General features: G+C 45.1%; 1 protein-coding gene and 1 long non-coding RNA gene across 7 annotated transcripts in view; one reads left to right on the forward strand and one right to left on the reverse strand.

Annotated features, from left to right (window-relative positions):
* Positions 1 to 17724, reverse strand: part of Arid1b (AT-rich interaction domain 1B) — a 348947-nt gene that overhangs the window by 95311 nt on the left and 235912 nt on the right. For all 6 annotated transcript variants that reach the window (XM_076926714.1, XM_076926712.1, XM_076926709.1 and 3 more), the window contains one exon: positions 5527 to 5770. In XM_076926714.1, the coding sequence (XP_076782829.1) occupies positions 5527 to 5770 (244 nt within the window). The remainder of the gene's footprint in view (positions 1 to 5526; positions 5771 to 17724) is intronic.
* On the forward strand, positions 1762 to 8933 carry LOC143440089 (uncharacterized). Its single transcript, XR_013107980.1, has 2 exons — positions 1762 to 2005; positions 8795 to 8933. It is a non-coding gene; the product is annotated as an uncharacterized LOC143440089 (long non-coding RNA).

A 17724-nucleotide genomic window follows, 5' to 3' on the forward strand; every position in this document is an offset into this window, starting at 1 on the left:
CACTATAGGCCTTTGTCAGGCAGGGGTATGTCACCTCCTGGGAAGAGGACAGGTGTGCAGGAGCCGTGTGTGTGTGTGTGTGTGTGTGTGTGTGTGTGTGTGTGTGTGTGTGTATGTGGGTGGGGTAGAAAGAGAGAAAGAGGGAGAGAAGGGGGCAGGGAAAGTGATCGAGTTGCAGAGGGAAGCAAGGACAGCTCTTAAGGAAAGAATCACAGGCTCCTCCTTACTAGGCTCGTCTTTCAAGCTCTCTGGACTCTTGAGCTATCTAACAAAGCCCTCATTCTCATCTGGTCAGCAGTGGGTTAAGGGGAAGATGGGTTAGCAAGCCATCTCTATCAGCAAAGCACACAGCAATGCTTACACAACCTAAAAACAAACAACACAAAGAAAACAAAAACAGGAGTGGAGGAATTTCGCCTTTGTATTTAATATAATTCTGTTTTGCTCTTATAGGTAGGAAGATCTACCCTGGATTAATCTTCCTATAATAAAAACCAATGCCACACAGGAATGGCCAGAAAGCCATGTCTCTTCGGTGAGGCACTCACGTGAATATTACATGTATTATTTGTCCTAACCTATCAATGGCCATCTACAGTCAGATGAGAGTGACTTAGTTCCACCACAGCAGGCCAAAGGCAAAGAATCAAACTGGCCATGAGCAGGACCCTGAAGTTCATGCCCTTATACGTTCATTAACAAAACCAAAGAAGCTGCATGTGCAATCAAAGGAAGAGAATCCATCAGGCCAGGAACAGCACCTGCCCACCACCTGCCCCACACAGCCAAGCTCTCGGTATTCAACCTTGGCTATACAACACGAGCAGGAAATAGCTGACAGAACCCTCGGTGTTACATGGAAGTTGTGCTTTGTTAGTAATCTGTGAGGCAAGGCTTGGGAGGCAAGGCCAGTGAAGCCAACACACAGGACTTTCAGGGGTCCACAGTGCACAGACTGGTGCAGACACAGCTTGGGCAAAGCCAGGTGATCCCATCTGGCACATATGTGTAAATATAAAAAGCATTCTCCTTAAACCCCCTGCAAGGAGCTTTGGGGCCGTAACTTAAGAAACTGTCACACTAAAATGTGACCAAATTAGAAGACATTGACAGCAAACACTTCCACATCAACTACAACCTGACCGGAATGAAACACACATGCCCCACCCACAAGGAGGATGGACGTTCTTTGCTCTGGTCTTTAATGGAAGGTGAGAAATGAGGAGAAGGTAAATAGAAAGCAGACCCAGTAACAGCACCAGGAGAAGATGGCCACACAGGGCAGCCTGCACTCCTGGATTCTGTTCCAACCTCTGCCACCTCACAACAGGCACCTTCCATGCTGGGGTCTGGTCAGTGCTGGGTAAGGAGGCAATCCACGTTCCTGACAGGAAACCTCCACCCACTTTTCAAGAGCACATGAAGTAAAGACACCAGGAGGGACAGGTATGCCGGGGTGTCAGGACTCTGAGTTCATGGGGTTAGGCCTTGGCCTCCCAACACGATGGAGTGGCAGGCAGTGCAAGAGCATCAAGCATTTGAACCACCGTTTAGGACACTTTACCTGTGTGCTGACCTGCATTTGAGGCTCACTAGTTGGCAATTTCATCTATCAGGGCAGAGATGGAGAAAAAGGGTTATTCTTTTGCAACAAACTCTGGGCAAAGAGCACCAGGAAGAAGGAGCATAGCCGTTGGCTCTGCCTTGGCCCAGCTGTGGGCTGCACAGCAGTTGAGTGCTTCTCAGTGGACTGCTGGGAAGGCAGTGCTGAAGAGCCAGTCCACAGGCAAGGTCAGATCCAACAAGCTGCAACTGGGGCCAAGGGCAAGCGGCAGAGAGCAAGCCAAAGGCTGCACACGCAATGCTCCTGAAGCAGCGGCTGGAGAGTCATGCTCTGGGAAATGATGCAGCCTTCACAAGACAGGACACACGGATGTATAGATTCAGAATCAAGTGCAGGGAGCGTGTCATGCCATCCTGCAGTGTGCAGCCAATAAAACTCAAGGTGAGAAATGAAGGGTGGGGAGTGAATCTGGTTAAATTAGCCTCTGATAAGAGCTATATTAGCATTTAATTAAAAGTAAAAATAGCAAAAGTCAACTCTTCTGATTATTTCCAACTCACATACAAATTTAGTGTAAATGGAAAAACGTATGGATTGAATACCTTTTAGCGGCAAGTCTCACCAGACAGCCCAAGTGGACTCAATACTGTGATTCCTCTGCCTCAGCAGGCACTGGGGTTATAAACATGGACGCCACAATGGGAAGGTGACAGGTCACACTGGGTAGGTAACAGGTCATGCTTTTAAAATAAATCTCATGTCATGAAAGTGTAATGACCATGACATAAAACCCTATATTCAGGTGAGGTCTTGGCTCAGAGGCAGAGCCCTTGCCTAATGTGCCAAGCCTTGGGCCTGTTTCCCTAAAACCAAAAGACAAACAAAGAAAATCCAAACTAAACAAACAACCAAAGTACGTTTGAAGGTTTGGGTACATAGTTCTGTGGTAAAGCGCTTGCCTAGTATTTGTAAGGCCCTGGGTTCAATCCCCGTGATGACAAATACTCAGACGTATCTGGGGCGTGGGGGGCGGTAAGACTAGGAGTCACTGAAGTTTATACACTGGATCCCTCTCACATAGACTAGGCAAAGATGTTCAGAGTTTTCTGGCTCTTCTGTCCAAGTGAGAAGGACCACCCCGCCAGATTACAAGGCTGTGAGCACTGTCTCCACCATGATGCTTGTGCCAGGAGCAGCCCATTCCAGTGTGTGGCAACTCTGGCAGGGGGTGGGGCCCACACTGCTCAGTTGACTAATGTCTTTATCCTGGCAGATGGGAGAAATAACCGTGATGTTGAGCTACTAGCCTGTCTGCACAGCAAACAGAAACTCAAGGTGCCAATGATCTCTGAATGCTGTCAGGATACATGGCGATGTCTGGAGAAAACAGTGAAATGTTGGTTGGTGTTCAGGACAGTCTTGTCTAGTTCTCACTGCTGCTCTTTACTTTCTGAACCCCAACTCTCAAGTAGACTGGATGTCGACCCAGGATTTTCATATATGTATATAAAAATTCATTCATATATATATATATATATATGGTGGGTGGGAGGGTGAGAGGGGGTGAATAGGGGGAGTTGACACCCAGAGGGGAGCTTCCCCTTCGAACTGAAATGGGGGAGAGGACTTCTGTGAGGGGGTACTGGGAGGAGAGGAAGGTCTGATATTGGGTTGTAAAGCAAATAAATAAATTTAATTTTAAAAAAAGAAAAATAAATAAATAATTAGGACTCGAGATGAAGAGAAGACCCTTCATCTGTTAAAGCAGGCTCTATTAGTCATCTTGCCCCACCCCTGAACGCAAAGAAATCACCATTGGAAATAGTGACGGTTGATCTTGTTGTTCACTTGACAAATCTAAGGCACCTAAACGGAGGATTTACCTCAATCAGATTAGACTGTGGGCATTTCTACGGGGCATTTCCTTGATAGCTAATGTAGGAGAGCATGGCCTACAGTGTGGGGTATGCCCAGTCACCTACAGCCATGTGTCCAAAGCAAGCGTGTCTGCTGGCCATGTTATTCTATAGTCCATCCAAAACCAATCAATGGAAATGGAAGTTTCAAGTCTCCACTTAGAGCTGGGCATTGTGCTATACAATTGTAATCTCTGTACTTCGAAGGCCGAGGCAGGAGAATCATTCAGGATCCAGGACAGTCTCCAATACAGAGCAAGACTTTGTCTCAAAAACACAGCACAAAAAAAAAATCCCTATTTGGAATGGTAAATATATCATCAACACTTACACCAGGAGTTTTAAAAAAAAAATCAATGTCTCACACCTCAGAAAACTGCGTGAGGTTATTAAGGCTCAGATCCACTTCAGAACGAACCCACAAGTTCTCTGCGGAACACAGCACTCTGTATGTCACCCCTCTCCGCTGGGGTAGTGCTTCCTGGCAACCATCTACAGCACATTAGCAAAAGCCATCTGAACGCCAAACTTGCCTTGGGGAATCTGGAGACCGGAGCACCCCAGTGCTAAGATCTGTCAGTTTCAAGGACAGGTCAGTGCAGGTTTGCTGTAACCACCGAGAAGTCAAATACTTTGGAAAGAAAATACTATCAAAATGCCTTAGCTGAAACACTCGAAAACTTCAGCTCCATTTCCTAATACATTATCATAGAATCATAAAACATCATAACCTTTAATTAAAAACTAACAAAACACAAGATAGACTGCATTACACCGAGTGGGGCTGAGGAAACCACGTTGTTGGGTTTGCCTGGGCCTTTCCTGGTTTTGAGAGCTGGTATACCGTGCTCACTGACAGTATCTCAGCTTGGATGAAATATTACAGTATGATACATTTCTACAGAAGTGTAGTAAATAAAACTAGTAACATAAATGCTAAAAATATAAGAAATAAATTCTTTTAAAAAGTGATCGAACAGAGAGAAGAGCCGAAGCAGGCAGAAATGGCACTGGGAAGAAACAGGCCGGGCCGATACCGTTCACCACAGCACGCCCGTTCTGAGAGCAGGCGATGGCCACGGGGATCACTTCCTAGTTATGCTGCATACAGAACACACTGCCTGTTTGTACACACTCTTCCATGGGTGGCTAACATTATTTATAAATATTACACACTATGAGTTTTATAAAAACATAAAAGGAATAAGATGTAAAATATGTAAAATTATCTCCTGTGATTTGGGGGAGAAGATGAGTAAGAACTTTACTAGCTCTTCAGTTCTAACCTTACTAGGTAAGCGGAATGTGCTTTCTGGCAACTGCCTGTATCTCATCAGCAAATGTCACATGTCAGACATTCCTACAGTTCGTGATGAAGGAGAGCTAGAGAGTTTAAACACTTGATAGGACACCAGACAGATGCATGAAGAATCCCAGAAAGCCGACACAGATGCAACACACACACACACACACACACACACACGCACACACACGCACCCACACACTCACACATTGGAGATACAGATGTCTAGTGAACACAAGAGTTAGCAAGAACACAAGCTATCAGAAACCGAAGTCTGAGCTCGTATCAGCACAGCACTTTGGACTGTAGTGGGGCACAATCAGTGTGTGACTGTGATCACAGATGAGTATCAACTCTAAAACGTGTCAGAAAATAACCCCCATATTATACACATGATTGACACTTGTCGGCAACCTCAGTTTCAGGACAGGTATTGATGGAGGATCCTCTCTATAGAGCGACTACAAGACAGGAGACAGTGAAGGGGGTTGTTTCTGGCCAGTGTAACATTTGGAAATAGCTGGTCAGTCCTGGGCTGTCTCATCTAAAGTAACTGGGCATCTATTATTCATTCGTTGACTCTTTAGAAACTGGGACTCTCATATTTTTTTGGGAGGGTGGGGCGGGGGACGGGACTGTTAAGTCCCTAACATGTAATCACACTCCTGGCTTTAGCAGAGTGAGAGCTGCTGCTGAGCCAGGCTCATCTTCACATGGGGTGGGACCAGTAGGGATGGCAGTACCTGGAATACTCGCGGGGGAGATCGGACCAGACCTCGATTGGTTGCTTCCCACAGGAGAGCCAACAGGAGAAGGTGATGGCCCTCCAGGGATGCTGGAGAGATGGGGTGATGCATGTGGGGAGAAAGGCGACTGAGCTGGGTTGCTCTGATCCCCCTGGCTGCTTGTAGACCCGGACGCACTGACTGCTGAGCTCAGAGTTGCTTCTGTTCCCGTGGGGAGGTCATCAATTGAGCCAGACAGGTCCTGAGGAAGAAAGAGAAAGCAGGTGTTTATACACGTGGACGTGGACAGCAAGCACAGGAAACATGGTTTAAAGCCACAGTGCCGCTCCTTCAGAGACAGTGTGAATGGGTAAAACCAAGATTCGGAGTGGTCACTTCTCCAGCAAACTCACACAGAAGGCCTGGTATCAACTAAACAAGAGGCAAGCTGCACCTTGCACTCACAAGTGACTTGAAGTCTCCCCTTTCTGCCACCAACACCCAGCTGTGCACCTACTTAAATGCTGAATCAGGCAGCACCCTGCTTAGCAAGTTACCACTGGAACAGAATAAGAAGACTTCAATAAAGTGAGGAACTATGGGCTTGGGAAACTGTCATAAGGAAATTCAAGCTGGGATGCTGTAATCTAATAATGGTCAAAATTATAACTCAATTTTGTGGTGAAAAATTCTCCCATCTTTAAGCAATATAGTAAAATAGTGCATTTGAATTTTAATATATTATGAAAATACAATCCTATTGACATTATATGATCAGAAATGAGGTCTAATGTTACACGATATGCCCTTATGCAACAATTCTGCACTGTTAATTCCATCTAATTTGACAACAACACCCTCAGAGGAAGTTACTAGAATCTCCGCTTGAAAAATCCACAGAAGAGAAGTTTGGAGTAACAACTGCTTAAGGTCAAGCTCCTCAGGAAAGAGCACGGGCAACTGGAGAGAAAGCAGGCGAGATGGGAGAGAAGACACTGTAATGAAGAAGGATTTTGTGGCTGTGCTTACAGGCCTGGAAGGAGAACACCTTTACCAGATGCCCAGAAACGGGACATGGGCCTGCTGGTATGACAGCTCTCCTAGGTGGTCAGCTCAGTAAGTCTGGAAGGCAAAAGCAGAGGAGGAGCCTAAGCCGACATATAAAACACCAGGACGTGCTGCTCTGCCCAAGCGTAACCTTGCTTACTATAACGTCTTCTGAAGTGAGAGCTTTCAAGACAGATTCCGGAAGATGCTTGGGGCTCAGGAGAAATTCAGTTCAGAAACTAAGCAACTGACAAATCCAAGACTAGACCCTAGGCCCCGGACAGCGAGCTGTAGCAGGAGCTTCCTTTCTAGGACAATGTTATCAAAGATAAAAATATAAACTATAGCTGATCAGGCCCATAAAACCAGGAAATTTATATATAACATCTCATGACAAAAATACCATTGGTTTAAGTAAAATAAGGAGTGATCTTTAAAGTCAAATTTCTGCTTATGAAAAATAACATGATGACTGAAAATATCTAACCTCTGGAAATGTATTATCAACTCTCAAATAGATGAGGTAAATTGAATCATATTTTTCGGAATTCAGAGATAAAACAAACACTTTTGCTGCAGGAGCCCGGCACACGTGATTGTGCGCACACTCAGCGGGTAGACCTCTCTATTTAAACTTGATTACTCTCTGGCTCACTGATGGTCCCCCTTAGATCTTATAAATTAGATTTTGCTTTTACAAAGCCAGGTAGGAATAAAGGAAGGTTATTAATCCAGTAATGTGCCACACACGACTCAGAAATGAGCCAATGCACACAATTAGTATGGTTCCATGAACAAACCGCAGGCTGACATTTCCTCCATACCTGGACTTCCTGCTCACTTCTCACTGTACCCATCCTGAGAACTGACTGGGCGTGGGTCTGCGGAAAGGACCAGGCATCTTGGGCTAACCTTTTCAGTGTTTGCCTCCAAGGTATCTTCTTCCTAATCCATGTAACCAACTCAAGAACTTGCAGAATGACTGCAACCAACAACCTGTAACCTGTGGGCTCTGCCCACAAGTTCACATGATTAAGTGCTTGAAACAAAACACAAAGCCAACAACAACCCACCCCCAAATCAGTATTTGCTAACAGACTAGAAATAAATGGAATTCAAATGGTGATCTCCCTGTATTTCCTTATAGCAAGACATAGCAGCCCTCAGTACTGACTATGACAGCTGAGGTAAGGACGGAGCAACTGGGACAGACCCGTGACTGAGGAGCTTTACCATCTGACTCTTGATGCAAAGACCTAGGTACTGGTGCTAGACAGGTCTTTGGTTAACCACAAGATCTCACTACCTGCGCTAGTTTCTGCACATCTTACTAGCAACAGTACCACAAACCCCTGAAAGTACTGTCTGAGACGTAGGTTTATGTTGGGAATGAGTAATCTCAGCGCTGAACAAAAACACACAAAGTGAAGGGAGTTTTGCAAAACAGTTGTTTTGTTTTGTTGGGTTTTTTTTTCCCCTCAAAAGGATGTCCTAGAACCTAGAGGGCTAGCAAGGTCACTCACCAAAATGGCTTTTTTTTTTTTTTTTTAAACCCCCAATGGGGTAGTGATGGTATCTCAGTCACTCCATTAGACCATGCTCAACCTTACAATTTGATATGACTGGCTAATCGGCCAAAAGTTACTAAACTAGCTTTGATAAGAAAAAAATGAAACCAAACCAAACCAGCAACAACAACAAAACATTTCCCATATGTTTGCAAGTTTTCTCTTAAATATGCAAAAGCTACAGAAGAAAAGTCTTCTAGGACAAGATGACTTAGAAGGTGTGGGTGCTGTGACTGAGCCTGTGACCACCTGAGTTCCCAGGGGAGCCCTGTATCACAAACCTTAGAGCTGGTGCTTTCCCAGCACCAACAAGTGGGGTACACTCCATCCACATAAGACTCCTTGGGAGGAAACACTTATCCCACACCTTCACAGAAATGATAATTTGGCAAATTGCTAGATAGACATTTTCTACTACAGACCAGACAGAGTTAAACAGATACAATGTAAATTCAGCTTTCAATTGTAGTTAAACAATTTTATGCAAATCTTCCTTCATAAAAACTGGAATGTTACTCATAAATTTCTGTAATTCTCTGCATGACCTACAAATTTCTTCCCCATCCTCCCTTAAAAATCCACATCATTGCTGAGAAACGCGTCAAGTATGGGTGTTAGGAGAGCTCCGTTCACGCTGCAAAGGCATCAAACACATTTCTGTTATTCAACAGGCTGATCAAGGAAGCGTCAAGAGGGAGATATAAAGATGGTGGCTTCCTCCGTGTTCACATGTCATCAGAATTTCAGTGCTGACTAGACCTTGGTGCAACAGAAGAGCAATAAAAAGATATAATTTTTATATTACTGCTATACTCTCTCGGAACTTTTATATGTAAATGATACAGAAACGCTCCCGCCCTGCAGATCCTGCGGTCTCCGTATGTAGAGCTATCTTAAAGCATACTAATAAAGGAAGTTCAGCAGTGCTTTAAGCATTCAGCTTTGGTAACACTCCCCCAGAGGACAGTTAGTCAGCAGGGCACCAGCTCCCTTCTTTGGTAAGCCTCAGATCTGTGAGGCTTGCACAGGCAAATCTGCCCTGCATCTTCTCACAGCCAGGCACCTTCAAGCTACACTGCTTCCATTCATCTTGCTGGAGGGCGGGCCGGTCAGGGGCTGCAGCGAGGCTCTGTGGGGGCTGTAGTTCTGGCCTCACAGCATCCCTTCTGGCCTTCTCCTTCCCAGTGGACAGAGGCCAAAGTTACTGCTCACCTTCATAACTTGATGTACTGAGACTCTGCTATCACAATGGGTTTTCTCTGTTTAATGCCACCCAAAATACTGAATATTTTCAACACAACACAACTGATATGAGCTCGCTACCAAGGATACATTTAGTTTTAAAAGTCCCCATCTAAAACATCTCAAAAACCTGCAGTATGTTCTCTTTGTTTGTTTGTTTTTTTAATTTTTAAAACCATTTCAAGGCAAGGTCTCTGCACACTTTACCACTGCAACCTCACGCCCCTTACTGTCCTGAGGAAAATCTCAGTCTAACTTCAGTGACTGGGCAATGAATGAAATGCAATAGGAATGAGATGAGAGCAACAGGAATCTTATCTGATTTGTCTATGAATTAATAGAGCTCAACAATAAGCCTGATTTCTTATGTGGATGCAGTAAGAGTCAGAGAAGGAAAGCGAATGGCAAATTCTATGAAGCCGGTGTGCAGGAATCACTTTAAAAGAGCTTCACGCGAACACTACGTACAAGCTTTCTCGAGCCTATACATTGCATGAACCTTCCTGAAAATACTCACGTTAATTATTTATGAGTCACTACATCAAAATTTCTTTGACTTTAATGGTATGGTATTCAATTTAGCACATGTTAGCCCAGGATAAGTTCAGTCAACACTGGAGACATGATACTGATTTAGAGAACTGGGAATAAGCTAGCATATTGTACTCCCTTGCTTAATTAAATAAGTAGGTTTTCAAAAAGCAAATGAACTTCCAAATACAGCAAGCCACAGCTCTCAGTACAATTAGCTGCTGGTGGAGATCAGCCCTGATGGTGAGCTGCCCCACACGGCACACATTTGGGCATCTGCTTAAGTGTGCCACATGAGGACACGGGATAAACAGAGGTAGGAACAGAGAAGATATTTCAATCAATGCAACAGGCACAGGCCTCATTTCAGGGTTTTAATAGGACACAGCTAATGATTTCTCACTGTGACTTCCCAGGGGGTTAAGGCACCGGTTAAAATGCCAGTTTATAACTCTTCCAAACTCTCAGTAATCTTCAGCAGCAGAAGACCTTGCTCCCTGCCCCACACAGAAACAAAGAAACACAGAGAGATACACACATGCACACACATCACATACACACATAGAAACAGAGAAGCACACATACACAAACACACACAGAGAAACAAAGAAACACACAGAGAAATACACCCCCCACACACACACACTCAGACAACTCACACCACATACACAAAGAAATACACACTCGCGCACACACAGAAGCAGACCCAGGCATATACATATACACATACCTTCAACTAGACCCTAACTTTAAGGACACCAACTTTTATGGTAAGCATGGGACAAAGACAGGATGGAATCCAGTGTTCAACAACAAATTAAAATGCACTTCTAAACAGTGCAGTGGCAACGCTACACAACGTAGCCCAGCACATGCAAACAGTTCTAAATGTTTACCACAAAAGCTCTCCTGAAAACTACTGACCCAGCTGGTACATTTTATGAATGAATTCTCAGCCTGACTACCAAGCAGCGCCTCAGGGGGTCAAAGAACTAGCCTCATTAGCTTCTTAGCCTACTTGAAAAGTACCATAAAGTAACTTCACACCTTCCCTGCTTATTCTGGTACTGTAACTTCAAGCATTTGAGACAAATGTACCTTAAACTTGATATTTAAGTTGAGCCAATCATTGGCACAAAGTGAAAGTGCTTAGTGACTTAGATCCCCATGACGTCCCAGGTTCTCAGCACAAACCCACAGCACAAGCAGCCGACCCAGGCTCCCCCTGCTCATGCACCTAGGTGGCAGCTGTCTCGGTCTCAATGTGAGACATAAAAGTCAGGAAGACAGTCCACAGAGCAAATCCTGCCAAATCCTGATCAGAGGTCTGAAAAACACCCTCCTTTCAGCTTTCACATTCAAAACTTTACCTCTTCACCCTATGGGACAATATATACAGCGCACAGCCAAGTGATGCATGAGGTTGGCCGGAGAATACTCGGCATGGATGACAAGAACAAACCCCAAAGCCAAGGGAACTACAAGGAAAAATGTGGGTCAGACTCCACGCCATGCAGATAGCCAAGAGCCCTTCTGGGAACAACTTGCCCCCGACTCATTTGCAGCTCTACTCAAGCAATGATTGCATTGTGGGCAATTCTTGTTTTAAGGGGACATGTCTGGGATAATGAGCTAGGCTGACACTTTATACAAGCAGAATTCCCTCAAAAAGAGAAACACAAAAAAGTAGGAGGGGCATCTTGCTTTGGGCAGAAAGGGGGTTTGGTGGGAGGGGGATAAGGTAAGTTAACGGGGGAGATTATGATCAAAGTATATAATGTATAAAACTGTAAAAGAACAAATAAAATTTAAGAATCAGCACATAAATAACAGCTAGTCTTAAAGGTTTTGAAGTGAAAATTCTGTATGTCTGTATGTGTGTGTGTGTGTGTGGGGGGGAGGATGGCGTAGGGGGAGTGGGGGAAGGGAGAGATGTGTGTGATGCGTGTTTGTGTGCAGTTATTTGCAGATGCAATCACATGCAGAGGCGTTCATACGCAGAGGCCTACGGTGGTCTCAGGTGTCTTCCTCCGTTCCTGTTTATTTACTGAGACAGCGTCTCTCACGCACTCACTCTGAAGCTCACCCGTTATCTACTCAGCAAGCCCCACAAATCCTCCTGTCTCCACAGTGCCTTGCTTTTTATTTGGGAATATGGGCCCTGAATTCAGGTTATGTTTACCCAGCAAGCATTTCACTAAGTAATCCATCTCCCTGGTTCCAGGTAAACATTCTTAACATGAAACATATCGCCATTGCAGATTCTGAGGGGCGGGTGACATAGGCATGAAACATGTCATGTGAAAAGCAGGTGTTTCTCACTGCACGTGCCTTTTACTCCGAGTTTTGAACTCCTCCTGGGCGAGTTTCTGCTCTTCCGTGAGTAATAACCATCTCCAGATGTGCTGGCAACACACAGGCCTCTTTACCACAGCACACAGTCTTGAATTAAAAGTCAACTCGGTAAAAGAGTTTATAACTTTGGTCGTATGAACTCTGGAATTAACCTGCATCTGGAAGTAACCTTAGCCTTTGTTAAAGTGCCTGGGAATAGCCTCGTAAATAATTTTAAGTGTTAGCAATGACTCAACCCTGCCGCCATGGTTTGGCACCTGGGACATTGCAGTTCTTTGCTCACTCTTTTGCTCACAACAAACCACAGTATGTTGTCCAATAAGCTCCTTGTTCTACCCTCCAAATAGTCACCCCAACACAGCGGGCACAACTCTTCCCATCCTTCAGTCAAGGCCTACACCAGCACTGAAAAACTACAGCTTGTGTGCATGAGTGACTGACTGCTGTCCTTTAACTACTGCGAGAAAAGTGGTGTTTCAGTGCAAAGTATAGGATAGGAAACAAGGCTGTATAATAGAACGCCAATGGTGAGACCGCGTGCAGGCGCCACACCGAAGGCTGCCGCTGGTGCAGTAAGAGGGAGGCTGAAGGCAGTGTGCACAGGGATCTTTTCGGATGTCAGTGGGCAGGTCCTGTGTGCATTTAACACTTGGACTTCCGGTCACCAACCTCCAATGGAGAGACAGATAACTTATGGTGAAAAGGCATCAAGTTCTATGGCAGAGGGGGTAAGGTTGTGGGAGGTAAGCTGAGCAGATAAGGTGGTGTGGGGGGTAAGGTTGTGGAGGGTAAGGTGGTGTGGGGGTAAGGTTGTGGGAGGTAAGGTGGTGTGGGGGTAAGGTGGTGTGGGAGTAAGGTTGTGGGGAGTAAGGTGGTGTGGGGGTAAGGTTGTGGGGGGTAAGGTGGTGTGGGGGTAAGGTTGTGGGGGGTAAGGTGGTGTGGGGGTAAGGTTGTGGGGGGTAAGGTGGTGTGGGGGTAAGGTTGTGGGGGGTAAGGTGGTGTGGGGGTAAGGTTGTGGGGGTAAGGTGGTGTGGGGGTAAGGTGGTGGGGGGTAAGGTTGTGGGGGGTAAGGTGGTGTGGGGGTAAGGTTGTGGGGGTAAGGTGGTGTGGGGGTAAGGTGGTGGGGGGTAAGGTTGTGGGGGGTAAGGTGGTGTGGGGGTAAGGTTGTGGGGGTAAGGTGGTGTGGGGGTAAGGTGGTGGGGGGTAAGGTTGTGGGGGGTAAGGTTGTGGAGGCAAGGTGGTGTGGGGGGTAAGGTGGTGTGGGGTAAGGTGGAGTGTGGGGGTTAAGGTTGTGGGGGTAAGGTGGTGTGGGGGTAAGGTGGTGGGGGGTAAGGTTGTGGGGGGTAAGGTGGTGTGGGGGTAAGGTTGTGGGGGTAAGGTGGTGTGGGGGTAAGGTGGTGGGGGGTAAGGTTGTGGAGGCAAGGTGGTGTGGGGGGTAAGGTGGTGTGGGGTAAGGTGGAGTGTGGGGGTTAAGGTTGTGGGGGTAAGGTGGTGTGGGGGTAAGGTGGTGGGGGGTAAGGTTGTGGGGGGTAAGGTTGTGGGGGCAAGGTGGTGTGGGGGTAAGGTGGTGTGGGGTAAGGTGGAGTGTGGAGGGAGTAAGATTGTGCAGGAGTAAGGCAGTATGTACTGTAGCAAACACAATGGCCTGTTTTCTCCAAGGGATACTTTACTTCTTGGGGACCACTGTGAGAGGCAGGCAAGTTCTAGAGGGAAGATGGGCCTCTTGCAGGAGTAGAAAGATGGGCACCAAGGGGCAAGGAAAGTCAGGAGCAGAAAGCAGAGATCTCTGGAGTACACGATTGTAGATGGTGCAGCCTATGATGTGTGTGCACTGAGGGGTGAGGCTGAGGCACCCGAGGGAGGAGGCAGCTGGAGAAGGACTCACAGAGCCACCACTATGTCAAGAGATAGAGACTTAGGATGTTGGGACTAGGGAGTCAAGACAAGTCCTGCAAGTGGGGTTTTTAAAGACTTATTTATTTTATGTATATGAGTACACTGTAGCTGTCTTTATGTACACCAGAAGAGGACATCAGATCCCATTACAGATGGTTGTGAACCACCATGTGGGTGCTGGGAATTGAACTCAGGACCTCTGGAAGAACAGCCAGTGTTTTTAATTGCTGAGTGGTGGAGGATGAAATGAGGTTTCAAGTGTGAAATTTTAAAAACTAAAGATTAAAATTTCAGTTATCATTGGAGAACAAATCTTCGTTTTCTCCAAACAAACATGTTTTAATGTAAAATTAAGCAAATATGGAAAACAGTAAGAGAGAGAGAGGCTCAAGTGGTTAGAACTTAGTTAAACAGTGTTCTCCTGGACTGCAGTGATTTCACGAGTGTACACAGCTCTAGGTTACATAGCTATATGCTCTCTGGACTGTGGTGATTTCACGAATGTACATGGTGCTAAGTTAAATAGGTGTGTGGTCTCCGGACTATGGTAAGTTCCTGAGTGTACACAGTTCTAAGAATCAACATACAAAATGAGTCTGAAGTTTCAAAACATTAGGCTGTGTCCTAAAGCTGGCTATGAACAACACATACCTTTAACATTTTATATTCTACTCTAAAACCATGGGCGACTCTGGGGTCACCTGGTTATAACCAATGAGCAGAGGATGGCTCTGGACTATGGTTTGGTGTTTTGTAAATACCACCACCAGGTATGGACCTATAAATATTAATGACCCATGTATTCTGAGAGGAAATTGACAAACTAACAAGGTCTGTAAATATATATGATTTAGACTCTGTCTCCTGATTCCTGTTTTTATCACTGAAAACATACTATAAATCTTTAGGACAGAAAAGCCATCAATACCACCTTTTGCATGTCTCCTGGTGCAAAACGTCACTGTTTATTTTAGAAGTTCAATGCTAAGCATGCAGAAACTCTGAAAATAACACTTAAAAACAAAAAGGCACGAGCCCTCGGGAGACATGTATTTCTTCAACAGTGTAACAGGGAAATTCTTTAAAACAGCAAGATCCATAGAAACTGCAAATAAATTAGCAACTTAAGAAAGCAATGACTGAAAAACACACAAGTCACAAACTGTAGTGAGTCCGTGTGGAATAAAGACAAGTTTGTTAGCAGACAAACACTGAAACTTGGTTGTCTAGGTATTTTTGTATTAACTTGGGCCATACGGTTTGCTTTATAGCCTTCCCTGGATTTTAAAAGTTTGTTTGTTTTGCAAGTAATTTGGCCTATGCATGCCCGCCAGGCCAGTGCTAGGGGCTTCCTGCACACCCTGACCAGGCCTCTCACAAGCCAGTGCTCTCAAGTGGTGTAAGGGTGGTCAGCCCTCAACAGAGCTGCAGGCTTGGCTCCTTCATTCCAGTCTTTTCTCGATTCCAAGGAAGCCTTTTGCAATGTACCATAGTACTGGACAATTTCCGAGTCTGTTTGAGACTTCCACATCTTGCTGGGTATTTTGTAGGATGTTCTTAAATTTGCTACTGTTTGATGTTTCCTCATCATGAGCCCAAAGTTTCTGATTTGGGGCAAGAATACACAGAAAGGACAAACATCCCTCACATTGTATCTCAGCAAGAACAATGACAACTGAGCAAGTGGTGTGGGCCAAACCTCTCCAGGGTTAAGTGGCCATTGCTCTGTCCTGGCTTCCTCCTGGCGAGAGTCAGTAGAGACCATCCACACACAGGGAGGAGGTGAAGCTCCAGCTCCTAGGAACACCAGGCAGCTGTGGCTGCTGCTGACACCACAAAGAACTCAGCCCTTGGAGGGATGTGTCTGCAGCTGCATGAGGGTCTTTTCCCTTTCAAGCTTCGTCTCTTTGTTTTCATGTTTGTCCGTGCAGCAATTATTTACCACAGTGCTGTCACTTACGGGGTGTGTGTGTGCGTGTGTGTACACACGGAGGCCAGAGGTTGACTTCAGTGTGGAGACTTCTTGGTTCTGAGAGCACACTGATTCAGTCGATGGGCTGGCTAGCAGGCTCCAGGGATCCTCCTGTGTCTGGTCCTCCAGTCCTGAGATTCCAGGCACTGTAATTGGCTTTTACATGTGTTGGAGATTTGTCCTCACGTCCTCACTGCTGTGCAGCAAGCCCGTTCCCAGCAGAGCCATCTCCCCAGCCCTGTTCCTTTAGAGTGTGCCGAAGAGCTGTCCTTTCTCCATTCCTTTTCAAGCAGTCAGGACAATCTCTCTCACATACCTGAAGTGTGAGGTGTAATGTGACTTCCTTTATAAGGTAATTAGGGTGACACTTATCAACACTAAGTGACACCCCTGCAGCAAATGCAGATGTCATGGCTATAAACAACAGAGGGAGGGAGACCTCCTTTACTGTGCTGCATACACAGGGTAGGAAGATAACTTAGTAGAACCACTTCCAGCAATCATTTGTCAGCACTTGCTAATGCTAAAAGCACATCAATTATGTAACTCAACAGTCCCTTCCCAGATTTAGCATTCAGAGGGGACCACTTCCATATGAGCACACACAGTGTAAACAGCCTGAATCTCCAACATTATAAAAGATACAAACATATTCAGGAATAGCATGCAGCCCTGAAGTCTTAAACTAGGAATATACTTAATAATCTTAAACTAGGAAAATACTAATACAAATGTCACCATATGGATTGACAGCCCTCTGTCTTTCACACTGGAGAAGTGACAGGAAACAGTCACTCACTGGCACAGAGGTGGGCATCAAATATCCTTAGCAGCGGCAAAACTAAAAGTGAAGTGGTCCCTGCTTATTTACTATATTTTTAAAAAAAACTACTTCCATTTATTTAATTTTTACTTGTTTTAAAAATAGTTCAATTAAAATATAACTATCATTTCTCTCCTCCTTTCTCCCTCCAACCCTCCCATGTTCCCCCAACTCTCAAATTGATGGCTTCTATTTTCTATTGTTACACATGTCCTACAAAAATGGGCAGTCCTGAAACCATATACACTCAGCAACAACAACAACTAAATGGACACAAAGTTAGTTTTATAGAATTAGCTTAGTTATATACAGATGGAAATAATTTATGAAGACCTTTTCTTTTTAAAATGAGATTCAATGCATATAGTAGTCTTCTGAAACCCCCAACTAAAACATAAATTTTTCTTATTTTTTGTTATGCTTCACAGGCTCACTTAGATAAGAGATTTCCAAAACGACTTGTTTTCTATTTTCCTATGAGGCCAGCTGGTCACTTAACATCTGAAGTGTTAGCATTCAAGTGCACTTTTACATAATAATTTTTTCTTAGAGCATATACCCACTTTATGTTACTTCAGAAAGCTGCTTGAGAGGAAATTACCATAAACCCAGACAAGGTTGTAGATACAAACTTTCAGTACTAGTAATCATAACTGTGGTCATGATGAGCAAAATAATACGGTCACAGAGGCCTCAGGGTGAGCTTGTTCCACACTGCACCCCCTCTTGGTCCTGCACAACCACTTCTAAGCCACCTCAGTGGCTGCTTGGAGCATGGCCCC

The sequence above is a fragment of the Arvicanthis niloticus genome, chromosome 28 (genome assembly GCF_011762505.2).
Source record: "Arvicanthis niloticus isolate mArvNil1 chromosome 28, mArvNil1.pat.X, whole genome shotgun sequence".
In the NCBI taxonomy this organism is placed as follows: Eukaryota; Metazoa; Chordata; class Mammalia; order Rodentia; family Muridae; genus Arvicanthis; species Arvicanthis niloticus.